The 15,983-nt window shown below is 40.5% G+C and overlaps 1 protein-coding gene across 1 annotated transcript in view; it reads right to left on the reverse strand.

The window, feature by feature from the left end:
* Nucleotides 1-15,983, reverse strand: part of cubn (cubilin (intrinsic factor-cobalamin receptor)) — a 157,897-nt gene that overhangs the window by 57,323 nt on the left and 84,591 nt on the right. Inside the window, 8 exon segments of the mRNA XM_042331818.1 lie at nt 232-441; nt 1,149-1,327; nt 2,122-2,296; nt 6,388-6,571; nt 11,389-11,579; nt 11,940-12,086; nt 13,531-13,731; nt 15,076-15,277. Of these exon segments, the coding sequence (XP_042187752.1) occupies nt 232-441; nt 1,149-1,327; nt 2,122-2,296; nt 6,388-6,571; nt 11,389-11,579; nt 11,940-12,086; nt 13,531-13,731; nt 15,076-15,277 (1,489 nt within the window).

Raw genomic sequence — 15,983 nt, forward strand, 5'->3', positions numbered from 1 at the left:
AGAGTGCGGGACATGCCAGGCTATTTACTTAGGTGAATGGTTTATGAGCAGGTGGCTTATCTTGCTTTTGAGTCAGAGTGGTCATACAACACACTCACACACCATAGACTAGAATATCCCAGTTTATTAGAAATAATTTATAATTGATTTCTGCCCAGTCAGGTCATAAAACACCATTAATGCTGTTTGGTGCAATATGTTTTATGTTCTCAAGTGCTTAGCTATACTCACCAGTTGAACTGTACTCGCGGATTTCCACAAAATCTTTGGTACAATTCGGCGTATCTTCCAGGTCCAATGCATCATAAGTAATGGTGAGATAATGGCCAGTGGGTCCCTTCAGGTACCATTCACATTGCACGTTGTCAGGGTAATTAGATGAAGGATACCCAGGGCTCTGCAGATATCCATCAATTCCAATTAAAGTCCCACCACATCGAGCTATGAGGGAGAAAAGGATCTAATTTTACATGTGCATTATGGTTACTATTATTTTCATGTCATGGCTGTTTGTGGGACAATTGGCTGCCACATTTGCCCACAAAACATAAAGTGTATCCACCTTACAATAAATCCTGTGAAGAGCTTTGGGAGGTCCTCCTGATGTGAAAGCGCTATATCAAATGTAAGGATTATTATAATTACGATTATTAATAAATTATTAAGGTTATAATATTTCATTCTGAAATGAATTGACTTTACCAAAAAAAATCAAAACCTTCTTCACTCAATGTACCACTGCTGCAATCAAAGTCAGGACTAATATGAATAATAATTAGCTACATTGCATTTACATGCATTACAAATGGTTGTTATAAATACTATTACGGGTGTCAAAGTACACTGATGGCTACATGTTTTTACTATATCTTTATATTGATTATCTTTTTTAAGGATGAAATGAAAAAGAACCATTATTTTTAGTGATGAAAGTACATTAGACTTTATGTCTGGGTTTGAATGAACTCTCATCATAAACTGGAGAATTTATAAAATAAAACAAATGGAAGCTAATATGATCATGGTCTGGCAAAGATGATTTGCCCAGTGAATTATTCAATCTCATATCCTTTGAAATCAACTGATTAAGATCCAAGATTAAAAAAAGTCTCCATGATTGACTTGTTAATGACCATGTGTAATGTTACCTATCGAATATCTGGCTTTGAATCCGGCATGAGTTGTTCTGGCATCAGTGCGGAACCTCACATGCATGACGTTGCCTGTAGACTTCTGGGTGGATGGGCTGGTAGATCCACAGAGACGGCTAATCAGAGGACTATTTGAAGAAGGCCCATCGTGCAGTTCCAGGTAATCAAACGCACATCTAATACAGGAAACAGCAGCCTTGTTAATTTCGCCGGAAAACAAGGTGCATTCTGATAATGGCTGAGGTTTACTTACTAAATGCCTACCAAAATATTGATGGGTGACATTTTGTGAGTTTCTAAGAGCTGGATATTAAAGTTTCATTAAAGATAGCAGTAATCTTTGTCAGCTGTTATTAAATGGATAGAATTTTGAGTGTTTGGTATTTAATATGAAAGTCATACAGAAACTACACTTTATAGTAGATTCTGTGAAGCACTTTGGGATGTCTTCCTGACGTGAAAGGCTTTGGCACAAATACTAGATTGTAATTATTATTATTAAATAACTACTAAGGCAGTAGTACACCGTTACCCACCCAGAGAGTGGTTCAGTTTCAGCAATCATCTTTTTGGGTTTGCTCACAAAATATACAGTTAGTCCACTTTACAGAATATACTGTGGAGTGGGTTGAGACGTCTCAACAACGTGATAAGGCGCTAGATCAAATGCAAGGATTACCTTTTATAATTATACAAGTGATCTTTGTCTACAAGCACTTCACAAGGGCATGGATGGACATTGAGCAAGGGAAAAGGGGGGGAAAGGTGGGTATTTGTAAGTAATGTGTCTGTAAATTGGGTTTACCTGAAGGAGCTCAGGTTTATTGATCAGTGTATGTGTAAGGGTGAATGGTTGTCCAACATTTCAGCACATCAAGTTTGACTGTGTCATGTACATGCTTCTCATTTAGTAGAAATTAAAACAATAGTTTATCAGTGAGGCAAGTAAATGTACAAGCTTCAATCTTACTGTGAATCAGGTTCAATGTAGAAGAGATCTTCAAAATCGAGCTGAACTGCTTCCCCAGCTGGAACAGTGATGGTCCAGGTACAGTCTATGTTCTGAGGGTAGTTGTTAGGGTAGTTCATGGAGGAAATGTTGCCAACGGGGTCAAAATCAGAAACATAAATGGTTGCACCACAGGCTATAGGAGGAAGAAATGGAACAATGTTGATCATCCAACAATAATAATAATCCTTGAGTGCCCAAGATCCATTTTACAGTATGTCTTAATGAGATTTCTTTATCACTAATTCCATGAAAAAACAGAGGTACTTCATGTCGTCTCAAGGGAATTGTGCTCTGAAAATACACTTGAGTCGGAGTGGCAGTCACGTGAGTCAGGTTCTTGGATATAACCTCTGTAATGAAGAAATCCTGTCAAAAGAAACTGCAACATTGCACCCCTCCTATCCTTCCCACGCTTGATGTACTCCTTTAGAATAAGATGGCACTTAAAGTGTCATAATTCTTACTGATGACAACACATAGGAGATGCACTTCTTTTTTGATTGTATCAGTGTGACTCCCAACAACCGTAACTGCTCAGATTTATCATACTGCATTCCCTACGGACTTCATACGACCTTCACCAGAACGACAGGCTGAACATTTTAAGCTATGAAATTGCTCTCAGACAGTCTCAAATGCACAAAGGTGCACTCAGACATCCTTTCACAAGTTTTCTTCCAAGCTAGCTCTAATTTCGTCATTGCATTGTTACTCATCCAGGACTATGAACTGACCATTATATTACACAAGGGATTTCGGTGGGATGAAAGAGTAGTTGGGAAGAAGTGCCGTGGAAAATTCTTCCTTTACCCAGTGGAGTTCTAAAGAGTTACCGAATTACATTATGAAGGGCGGAATTATGGTCTGTTTTGTCAACAGCACCACTGTTCTCAGTTTTTCAAACAATTTCATGTCTGTATTAGCTGAAAATTCAAGTCTGATTGTTAAAATGTTACTCAGTCATGTTCCCAGCTACAAGACAGAGGTCAACTCATTGCAAAGAATTTTGAAATCCTAAGCAGCTCAGTAAGTCCCCTTTGAACAGTTACATTCAGCATCTCTTCAAATGCTCCACATTCAAGGTCTTTGCTGGGCTTAGCTTATTCAATTCATAGTCACAAGGAAATCATCTTAATACAGCAGAGATCTGTGAACAACTCTTCAGGCAAACAATGCCACAGTGCTGTGTCTATACATGATGAATACCCCCACTGTGAGTCATTTGGAGGTACACCAATGCTGCCATTTACATCACATTCCTGGTATTATGGTTTCATCACATTTCAGATAAGTCACTGAGCTCTTTCATTGTAATAAATGGCATTAGATCTTTCCAAAACTAGTCCTTCTCGAACTTCTCAGAAAATTACTGCAGTCAGAAGCCCTAAAATGATCCATCACATATTTACGTCTTCCCGCATTAGGAGTGGTAAGAAGGGAAGAAGGTGGAATTTATAGAATTTTGCAGCATGAAAGAAAGATATTTGCCCATTGTGCCTGTGCACATTTTCTGGAAGAGCTTTCTGTTTAATCACACTTAACAGCAATAACAATTTACATCTAAAGTGTCTCTCACATTCAGAGGACATCTCAAAGCCACAACTTAATGAGAACCTGTGTCTGTGGGTATATTACCCGGGTGTGGGGGGTGGGAAGAGAATCTGCGGAGGAGGAAGAAAGGAAAGGTGGTCCAAAGTTTAGATGAAGAAATAGGTTTGAAGGTGGATTTGAAGGTGGGCAGTGAGGGGAAGGTGGAGTTTTGGAGAACAGAAGCAGAATGGCTGAAAGTTACCCACTGATGATGGGGCGGAAGATGTGAATATTGCGGTGTTTGCTGAGTGTGGGGAGCGGTTGGGGCAATATGGTGGCGGAGGTAGAGTTGGATGAGGCTGGAGGGATTTTAAAGTGAAGTGAAGGTGAGGATTTTGAATTTGATCTGCTAGAGAATGGTGTTGACGGGCTTGTGCAACCTAGTACAGGAGAAGACATGGGCTGCAGAGTTCTGGATGGTCTGCAGGTTGTGTAGGGAGTAGCTGAGGAGTCCAGTAGAAGGGATTTGGGATAGTCAAGTCTGGAGGTGATGAAGGTGTAAATGAGGGTCCCAGGGGGAGAATTAGTGACCAAGGTGGATAATACTGTGAAGGAGAGCAAAGGCAGAGTGAAAGAAAGCCCAGATGTAGGGTTTGAGGATACCTGGGGTTGAACAAGACACCAAGGTTCTGCACTACCTCTGTGAGGTGGAGTGAGCTCAAGGATAGAGTCCTGAGGAATATTACATTATGATTATCTGGGGATAGGAGGAGAAACCATTGGAAGAGACAAAGTGAAGACTCTTGGATAAGTATGAGTGAAACTTGGAAAGGATAAGACGACAGAGGTGGAACAGGGAGGAGAGATAGTGGAGAGGAATGGAGATGTTAATGCTAAAAAGAGACAGGGTTTGGAGTAAAGAGGTGAAAGAGTTAAGCAGGACCTCACTGGAACGAGTTAGCTCCAAAGTGACATGCCTGAAAATGAGAATATTGAATTGAGTCATTTTTCTGTGGTGATCTCAGTAGTCTGGTTCCTCAACAGATAGATTTGCAGAACTCCAGGGCATTGTTGATGACAGTGTTGATGACAGACCAGCCAGCCTGGATCACTAACAAGATTCGGAAGGACAGAACAGATATTGGGAGCAGGGATTCTTCCCATGCAGCTCCTGTAAATCCTACAAGCCAAAGTCCTAACTTTTAGAGTAGTCCTAGCTTGAAACCTTCTATGTTCACAATTACAAATAGTCAAACTCCATCAGTATCCCAACACATGTTCTGGGGTCCTCAAGCCTCGATTCTTGCCATACTGTGCCAAATATTCTCTAGGATTAGGTGAACATAAGAATTAGGAGCAGGAGTAGGCCATTCAGCTCTCGAGCCTGCCCCGCCATTTGATAAGATCATGGTTGATCTTCTGACCTAACTCTAATTACCTGCCTTATCCCCATATCCCCTAATCCCTCTGCTTTTTAAAAAATCTATCAATCTCAGCCTTGAGGATGTTCAAGGACAGAGCATCTACAGCCTTCTGGGGTAATGAATTCCATAAATTCCATGAAGTGAGGGAAGAAGTGTTTCCTCAACTCTGTTCTAAAAGGCTGACTCGTAATTTTAAGACTGTGACCCCTGGTTATAGATTCTCCTACCAGGGGAAACAAACCCTCAGTGTCTACTTTATGCAGCCCTTTAAGAATCTTATATGTTTCAATAAGATCTCCCCTAATTCTTCTATACTCTAGAGAACATAGCCCTAGTTTATTCAGCCTATCCTCATAGGTCAGTCCCCTCATCCCAGGAACTAACCGAGTGAATCTACGCTGCACCCCCTCTAGGGCAAGTATGTCCTTTTTTAAATAAGGAGACCAAAACTGCACACAATACTCTAGGTCTCACCAAGGCCCTATACAGTTGCAGCAAAACTTCTCTACTCTTGTACTCTCAACCTTTTGCAATGAACGCTAACATGCCGTTCGCCTTCTTAGTTGCTTCCTGAACCTGCAAACCAACTTTTTGGTTAGAGCAGTGTTCTTCCTGGAGAGAATGTGTACTTTCCATTCCAGACACAAGAACATTTCCATACACATGTGGAACTCTCAGTAGTGTAGTTTGGACATGGTGATGGGCTTCTGTGTGCGTCGGATATAATGGATAAAAAAAAACTTGTTTTTAAGTTAGATCCACATCACTTTACAAAATAAATCACATTGCTGTAATTCACAAAAGGAGTCCTATAGCTCAGTGGTTAGAGGACTCGGCTCTCAAGGGAGAGACCTGGGTTCAATTCCTGGCAGAGCGAAATGTTGGGCAAGTTTTCTTACTCCACACACCTCTGTTTGCCTAGCAGTAAGTAGGAACTGGGTTATTAGTCGATTAGCGGATCGCTTTTCTGGAGGTAATAATTCCGTCACTTCAATCCACGACTGTGTGTGGGATGCTGCTGTGCACAATTGGCTGTCGAGTTTCACCCACAAAATATACAGTCAATTCACTTTACAGTATATTCTGTGAAATGCTTGAGACGTCTCGAAGACGTGATAAGGTGCTATATCAAATGAAACGATTATTATATACAAATTCATGGAGCTGTCACTGAAATGGATAGCGTTGATACTGAAATGGCCAGCACGAAGCACTGAAGATGCAGTCACAGTATATAAACCTAAAATCAGGTGCCTCTGGATCCACTCACCCATATACGAAGCCTCATAAGTGAACTTGAAGCCCTGACCCTCACTGCTGCCGTCAGATATGAAGCGTACAGAGAGCCGATTGTCTGTGGTACGCATCGTGGAGGGAGGGACCTCTCCACAGTAGCGCCCGTTCCCGCCACTGGACGTCAAAGGTGGTGAAGACGAGTCATACCCATTCCTAAACTAGAAACAGAAAAGGATATTCAGAATAGAAATAGATTGGCGCCTTCATTTAACAATAACTGTTATGCAAGAACTTTTTTTAAAACCTTGGAGCAGCAGAACTGCCTTTCCAAAATGACAGCAGCGACAAGTTATATTTATATTTATAGAGGGTCTTTCATATCTGGAAGACATCTCAAAGCTCTCCACGTGCCTGAGTAACCAGTTTGGGGGGAGGAGGGCAGAGTGCTGAGGAGAGAAGGGGGAGGTGACCGAAAGCATGATTGAAAAGATGGGTTTTACAATAGGCTTTAAAGGCAGAGAAGGGAGCGGGTAAAGCGGAGGGACACCAGAATGGATTTCCAGGGAGGGGAGCAGAATGGATGAAAGCTCAATCCCAATGATAGAGTGGATCAGACTGCGGATATGAAATTGTCTGGCTAAGTGGAAGTGGCATGAAAGCAACAAAGGTGCTAAATGGCAAGACAGTGTGGCTCCACACAGTTTTCTGTCTAGTTCTTCAAAGCAAGTGAATTAATCCGGATTATAATATCAACAACTCTTCTAAAATTGCTCATGCTATCTGATTAAACTACTTTAGGCTTCACTGAACACCACTAAAGGTTGCTATTGTCATATCTCTTATAAGGTCAGGACATGCCATTTATGGATTTTTAAACATGATTTCCATTCAGTGTACGGCTTCTTCAACACTTGTAATTTACATGCGATGTTCAGATATCTGGCAGTGGAGTCCTGTAGCTCAGTGGTTAGAGCACTCGCTTTGTAAGTGAGAGACCTGAGTTCAATTCCAGGCAGTTGTGGGTGAAATAATTGAACACATTAACAAGATAGTTGCATCAAGAAAAGATCACCAGTGCAGAATCAGTATGGGTAGTGAGAGTAGCTTCAGCTTTACTTCAACATGATCTCTCAAATAGTTTACTGAACAACCCAAGAACTTTAGTGGACAGAGGGATTTTAAATCTTAATAAAGAGAGAATTATACTCCTAACATTTAAAAAGAAAGTTTGAGTTGTGCGTGCAGAGCTCTCGTCAGCTCCTGGCTTCAGAGCAGGAAATCTGAATCAGCCATCCTGTTGCTAATTACTTTAATGCTAGGAGCAATAACACATGAGATAGATAATCTATGTTTTTGGTGAATTTGAATGAGTCAGAAATATTTACCAGGACTCCTGAGAAAGTTTATCCAGAATTATTTGTTGTTCATCTCTGAAAATATGCTTAACTGATTTCCAAAGTATATTTGCTCTCACTTTCCACAAATCTCTCTCTTTGCTCTTACTCTACTGAAGATGAGGACCCATTACTGTGAATGGTTCCATATGTGGATTTTGAGTGTTAGAAGAATGCTTAACCACAAGAGCTTGACAGCTTATGTACGTGGGCTGATAACTGGCAAATGAAGTTTAATACAGATTAAACTTTTAATATATTTAGCATCTTGTTCTGAATATGAAGTACAGTACTCCATGGATGGGATAGAACTTACCAAGGGGAAGCTGAAAGTTATCTAAGGGTGTTAATTAACTTATTGCTCATTATGTCAAAACTGTGTGAGGCAACAATGAACAAGGCAAACAGGATTCTGAGCTATATTACAAATAGGTTGAGTTTAGATCCCCAGATGTTGTACTCGGGTTGTATAGTGTTCTTGTCACACCGCACCTTGAGTACAGCATACAATACTGGTCCCCACAACATAAAGAGGCTGCCCAGACCCCAGAGGCAATTTGAGTACTGCCTTCAGAAGTCTTGCTGCTGTTTTGCTTTACTCTGAGTATTGTGTTACATCTTGGCATTTCTTCGGCAAAGTGTCCCTGAACACTTTGGTCCAAAATGCACACATACATCATGAGGTCAATGATCTGTATAACATTTTTGACCACAATGTTGCTCTTTAATCTGGTGTTTTATCTTTAATCAATCACCGAGCTGTAGAATGCAGGTTAATATTGCCAAACTGTAGCTGTACAGTGCTCTAGTCAGACTGCACCTTGAGTACTGCATACAATTCTGGTCACTGCGACATAAGGGGGTAGTGCAGGTAATTGGAGGCAGCATAGAGGACAGCAACAAGAATGATATTAGGAGGTGATATGAGCTGTGAACAATGAAAAGTGGAGCTGGTGCTCTTCAGTCTTTAGAAAAGCCGACTTAGAGGGAACCTCATAGAGGTGTATAAAATTTTAAATGGGATTGAAAAAATAAACCCAAATCAATACTTAAGGATTCACCAAGTCAGTGGAACAAGAGGTCATAAGTGTAGAGTTGTAAACAGAAATTCAGGACAGATACCGTAAGTTTTTATTCTGAGAATAATCAACAGTTGGAACAGGTAGCCAAGACATGCGTTTGAGGTCACAATACTGGACTGTTTTATTTAAAAAAAANCAGTTTGATGTTATGATGGTGGTGTTAGGGTGGGAGTTCTGCAAGGATGAAATCAGATGGGTCAAAGGACCTTCTTCATCCAAACTAATCTTGTGATTTTGTGTGATGAGGATAAGCACGACTGTGCCCAAGTATGCTCTCACCAGTGTCCATGCATATTTGTTCTAACATGGGTAGATAGACAGCAGCCAGGAATTAGGGAGGTTTCTTTATTATCTGGAGACACAGATCCCATTTACACTAAAACCCTGGCTAGCCAGACTAATGAAGGGAGTCCTGTGGCTCAGCGGTTAGAGCACTTGATTTGCAAGCGAGAGACCTGGGCTCGATTCCCGGCAGGGTGAAACCTTGGGCAAGTTTCCTTACTCCACACGCCTAATAATAATCCCTCCAAAAAAACAAAACAATAATAAATTGGTCATTTTCAATCCACGACTGTTTGTGGGACATTGCTGTCCGCATTTGCCCACAAATATACAGTCAATTCACTTTACAGTATATTCTGTGAAGCACTTTGGGACATCTAGAAGACATGAAAAGCGCTATATCAAATGCAAGGATTATTATTATTATTATTATATCTTTTGAACGAGACATTAAACCGTGGTCACTTCTGCCTGTTCAGGTGGATGTTAAGGATCCCATGGCACTTTTCAAGACAAGAAGGGAGTTTCTCCCAGAGTCTTGGCAAACAATTGCCCAAAATAAAATTAGTTATTTGTTTCAATGCTGTTTGTGGGATATTATTGTGTTTGCCAACAAATACAATTACTCCACTTGACAAAAAATCCTGTGATGTGCTTTGGGATATCCTCCCTACGTGAAAGGCACTATACCAAATACAAGGATTATTATTTTATTATTAATAGTATATGAGTCAACAACAGCAACTTCCACACACAGTAGCGTCTCAGAGCGCTTAACAGTGACGGAATCTGACTCCGAGCCAGTGGGCAGGGGGAGGGGGTGTAAACACCGTCGAAGAGAAAGGTTTTCAGGCAGTACTCAAAAAAGGGGAGAGAGGGGGCAAGGCAGAGGGATTGAAGGACAGTGTTCCAGAGTTTCAGGGTTCAGTGGCTGAATGCGCGACCTCCGATGGTGGGGTGGAGGGTGTGAGGGATGAGCAAAAGGCTGGTGCCAGTCGAGTAGAGGCCCAGGGTGCTGGATTTGGGAGTGAGGAGGTCGGAGAGGTAATGATAATAATAATAATCCTTGCATTTGATATAGCGCCTTTCACGTCGGGAGGACGTCCCAAAGCGCTTCACAGAACACACTGTAAAGTGAATTGACTGTATATTTGTGGGCGAACGCGGTAGCCAATTGCGCACAGCAATGTCCCACAAACAGTCGTAGATTGAAAATGACCAATTTATTATTGTTTTTTGTTTTGGAGGGATTATTATTAGGCTCTGTGTGGAGTAAGGAAACTTGCCCAAGGTTTCGCCCTGCCTGGAATTGAACTCGGGTCTCTCGCTTGTAAAGGGAGTGCTCTAACCACTGAGCTACAGGGGGGTGCCAGGGAGTGAAGGGATTTGAACACGAGTGTGAAGATCTTGAAGTTGATCTGTTCAGTGATGGGGAGCCAGTGGAGCCTGGCCAGAACTAGTAAGCTGTGGGTACAGAGTTTGGTCCGGGTCAGCATGTGGGCAACAGAATGAGCTGGATTTTTTCAATATTCGAGCTGGGGAGACTGGCGAGGATTGTGTTTGAGTAATCCAGGCGGGAGTCAACACAATCTTTCCACTTATTCTCCAAATACCCTGTTGCATTTGCTGCGGCATTCCGCTCAACCATATCCTGGGCAATTAATTCAACTTATTCTCTGCACTTTGTACAAATAAAGGTGTAAAGCAATTCAATCTGTCCATCCTTCTCTTTCCGAGCCTCAGCCTGTTCTTAGAAACAGCAGAGAAATGCTCTACACTGAAGAGGGCCATTCTGCCCTTCGTGTCTGTGCCATTGTGTTTTATTAATCCCACTTTCAAGTTCTCTCCCAATATTGATACTGTTCAGATTATTTTCCAGTTCTCTTTTAATCAATTCCATCAATCCCGCTTCAATAGACAACTGTAATGAATTACAACTCCAAGCAACCCTCTGAGCAAATAAATTCCTGCTAAACACTCCACTAATTTTTCTGCTTGGGATGTCCTCCCGACATGAAAGGCGCTATACAAATGTAATTTGTTGTTGGTTTTACCCTCATCACCAATCCCCCACTCCAGCTCGAGGGCCTAGCCTGTGTTGAACACTTTGAGATGTCTTCCCAACATAAAGGGCGTTATCTAAATGCAAATTATATTGTATTCCCCAATGTCACAAAGTTGCATATATAATGGAAGGTCAGTAGGTTCATAGTTGTATCTTTGAACCATTTTGCTTTAACAAGAAGTTACCGGGATGGAAAAGGTGGAGAATCTTACCTCTAAATAGTCTCCATTGCTGCAGCTGGAGCCAGAGGCTTGTACCTGGAAAAGCTTTTCGAAATGTAAACTAATAATGGACCCACTAGTCGCAAGAACATGCCAAGTACAGTTGAGATTTGCTGTATAGGGTTGAGGGTAGTTGGGTGAAGTAATTACACCACGATCAGCGTGGAGCAGGCCACCACACACTGCAAGGATTCAGAAAATAAAATTGATTAAACAATTACACATTATCTGCAAGGCATATTTCTGCTAGTTAGTAGTTGTCAGAGAGTTGAATTCTAATCTTGGTGTCTAATTTATGTTTAATCTTCCCACAAGAACAGATAAAGCATTGGTATGTCTTGGAACATCTTCCTGATATGAAAGGCGCTATACAAATGTAAATTTGTATTGTTCCATTCACCGGATGGTACAACACTGAATAAAATATTGTGGATGATCTTTAGAGCGACAAGAAACTAAATCTGGTACAACGTTTACACATTACTGAAGAATCTGATGTGTCAAAAAGAGATAAGAGAGTCATATCAGAATAGTGAACTTACTTTTATGGTAGGAAGCATTAAAACCACCTCCACTATTAGCTGTATCAGCTATGAATTGAATGAACATTGCTTCGCCAGTCGATCGGATCGGTCCAGGCAATTCTTTGCCACACAGTGTGGCCAGTACTGGAGAAAGGCTATCGTCTCCTGGGGTTTGAACAAAGAAACTGTGTTAATTCCAGCAGTGAATGACTTCACCAAAACTCCACCAGGAGATTATAAATAAGGTTTAAACAAATGTGTGTTTGATATAGCATCTCTCACATCGCGAGGACATCTCAATGCGCTAACTGGGACATCCTGTTCAGAGTAATGATTGTGTATATTATTGGCAAATACAGCATCTTATTTACATACAGCAATGTCCCACATATAGCCTTGACGAAAAGAGCCATTTATTATTCGGGAGATTGTTGGCCAGGATAACCGAGAGATACTCCCCCTTCTCTCTCTTTTTTTTAAATGGTGTCATAGAATTTTTAGCATCCATCTGAAAAGGTAGACAGGACCCCAGTTTAACAGTTCATCCAAGAAGGCAGCACATCTCAGCACTGCATTTGTGTCAGCCTAGACAGTGAGTTCAAAGTCCCAACATAAAACTTGAACCCACAGCCTTCTGGCTCAGAGACATGAGTGTTGCCAACTGAACCTGGCTGACACTTAACTGGTTTGAATGAAGAAGGCCTATTGACCCGATTGTTAACATCCTTTCAGAATACCTACCTGATGTTCTTCCTATCAATATGATAGTATAAAACATAATAGTTTTATACTACATAAAGTATGTATTGCTGAATAAAGAATTATAATAAAGTGAATTTATTTTTAACATATCTATTTATGGGTTAATACTACTGGGGGATATTAACTAAATAGATCAGAATATTTTGTGCTTCGGCAGTAACCTGACACCAGATGTCTCCCCTTTCAGGTGTTCAACATAATGTGTTCACCTCTACCTCAATGCACACTCTGGTGTCTGCAAGCCTTGGCTCTTGTCAACCTGCGCCTAGTACTTTCCGTACTTAAGTACGGATGTGTCCCTCCAGGGAGAGTGCGCATTCCATTCCAACAATCTGTCTCTGGGATTTCCATGTGTAGGTGGGATGCCTGGAAATCTCAGCTTGGTTTGGATACTCTTAAGCATGGCGATGAGTTTCCGCATGTGTCAGACATCGATGGGAATTCTAATGGGATTCCTTATTAAGCAAGCTCATTAAGGAAATACTGCAAATTAGAATCTTAGAGATATGCTGATGCTTTAAGCATTAGTGTTTAGATAATATAAGTTGTGTATACCGTGCCTCTTAAGTGAAAACAAATGTCTTAAATCAATTTCCATAATCAATAAATGAAGTGAATGTTGTTATTTAGGCAAATGTGACAACTAATCTGTATCTACTCCATTCCATCAATGGCCAATTAAACTGACACTTAGAGATAAATTTGGATTGGATTCAAATAGTAACAGTAGGCAAACCCCTTATGTCCATTTGAATCCCGAGGCAGACTAAATCTAAAATTAATAACACAATTAAAGAATGATGGTGTATAATTCTACAGTTATAAACAGTAAAAAAACAATTCTTACCATCTCTGATTACTAGTGAATCAAGGCTACACTTGCTGTCTGCTGACTCAATGTCAAGAGCCATAATGTTGAGTTCCACTGTACTTCTTGGTGACCAAATGACCCACATACAGTTCAGATGTGTTTGATATTCATTGGGCCAGCCTGGTGAATAGAGGAATGCAGGGCTCTCCCCTGTCATGACATTTCCACCACAAGCACCTGGAAGGAAGGCAAGAGTGAGGTATTTATTCGTTACTGAGTAAAATGCCTAAACAGTTAAAGCAGATCATGCAAACTGCCGCAACAAAGAATAATGTTTGTGTTTAATGATGCTTCAAAAGGTTTCATCTTCAATTCCCCCCTTTAAATATCCAATTATGATTACCTTTAACATCATTTGGGCATTTCCTCTTATTGTTCAATGCTTAGTTTAGCGATACAGACCTGCTAGGTTCCAGATTTAATCCCCAGTCTTTGCTGCGATTGTTGATCTCAGATAAAATGGTATCTAATGGTGCTACAATTGGCCTCAGAGTGAAGAATCAACCAGCATTTCCACTCTTGATCACAATGTAATGATCCTAGCTGATAGGACTTGTGTGAATGGATTATGGGGAAGGACTACAAATCAGGCTTGGATGTAATGCTTCCCTGTCACTGAATAGCCTGCTGATGCACAATGTTAGGGATCGGACATGAATGATAGGGATTTGATCACTGAACCGACAACAACAACAATTTACATTTATATAGCACCTTTCTCGTTGAGGGGATATCTCAAAGTACTTCACAATAGGTTTCAGGTCAATTTTTAACATGGAATTAGAGGGTAAAATTTGCCTTCAGTATAAATTTTACCCTGTTGAATGGACCAGAAGCAGAATTCCCCCCTTTTTTTTAAGTGTGTTTAAATATTTCAAAATCCTTCAAAAAGTAATTACTATCTTGTGCAGAGAATTGCCTTTGTAAGCAAACACTGCAGCAATTAACCCAAAGAGCCATGAAACAAATGATCTAATTTTTATACCATAAGTAATCTTTACATTTGACATAGCGTTTTTTCAAATCTTCTAGACATCTCAAAGCGCTTTACAGAATATACTGTAAAGTGAATTGACTGTATATTTATGGGCGTAATAATAATAATAATAATTTTTGCATTTGGTATAGTGCCTTATGTCATCGAGACATCTCAAAGCACTTCACTGTGCTGTGTGTGTAAAGTGGATTCACTATGTATTTTGGGGGCTTCTGGAGGATTATTGCGCAGGACACTGGGAGAAGCTGCATTTTATTTTTGAAAAGTGTCATGGCAGCTTTGATGTTCACCTGATCAGGCAAAGAGAATCTGGCTTTAACACCACATCATATTTAAGATGATAACCCACTCTCCCACCCCACCCAGCCCCACGTGTCAAATCAACCTGGACCTTGATCTTAACTACCAAATCCCATGCTTAATAGTCTTGTACTAATGAAGGTTATTTAAGTTTCTACACATACCTAATACTATCATACATACCGATTCTACTTATGTAAAACAACGTGCATGTGATCACAGACCTGGTGGAATAGTTGGAATTGCAGTTGGGTTAATGGTATATTGTTGTGCATGCCACTCCAGTAAGAAACCCTGTCCGTTGCTGCTGTCATCACTGCTAAACTCGATAGTCAAGGTGGTTCCAAATGAAACGACTGGTGGAGGTGGTTCATATCCACAATATGTCACAATAAGACGTGAATTAACATCAGGGCCATCATAGAACTAGGAGGAACACATTCGCAATCTCGTCAATTGTAAAGAAAATTGCTAAGAATACACTACAAATTTACATTTATATTGTGCATTTCCCATTGGGAGTATGTGCCAAAGCACTTAACAGCATTGGCTGGGGACCAGACGTGGAGGTGGGAGGGAAGTGGGAGGATTGAAGAATAGAAAGATGATGGAAAGTGTGGTGAAAGAGGTAGGTATTGAGCAGACTATTAATGAGATGAGGATGGGAGCAAATTGGAAGGACTCCAGGATTGAATACATATTGTGGGGTGATAATTCTATGTTTTTTGGTTGAGAACCACAGTAACATCTGTAGACAATGACTTTTAAGGCAGCACAATTAAATCTGGTGTGGGAACAAGAATATTCTCAGGATAGTGAGATCAAGTGGATATTATGGAAGGCAAATAGGTATCATGGTTGAAATGGAACCACTTTTCCTGGAGTCAGTAATTAAGGAATTTTTCCAGTCTGACCTCTGGGTGGAGAAGGTGCATGATACAGATATATTACAGCAGACTAAGTAAAAATAAAATACATATTGCAATACACCCTCACACACAGACCCCCCACCACCACCACCTATATACACCGATTAAAACACACTTTAAAAATATTATTAATATATGTTGTACAAGATCATAATAAATTTAGGCAGAAATAGATTATTAATCCTTCTAGCCTATTCAATTTC

The sequence above is a fragment of the Callorhinchus milii genome, unplaced genomic scaffold, assembly GCF_018977255.1.
Source record: "Callorhinchus milii isolate IMCB2004 unplaced genomic scaffold, IMCB_Cmil_1.0 Scaffold2, whole genome shotgun sequence".
Lineage (NCBI taxonomy): Eukaryota > Metazoa > Chordata > Chondrichthyes > Chimaeriformes > Callorhinchidae > Callorhinchus > Callorhinchus milii.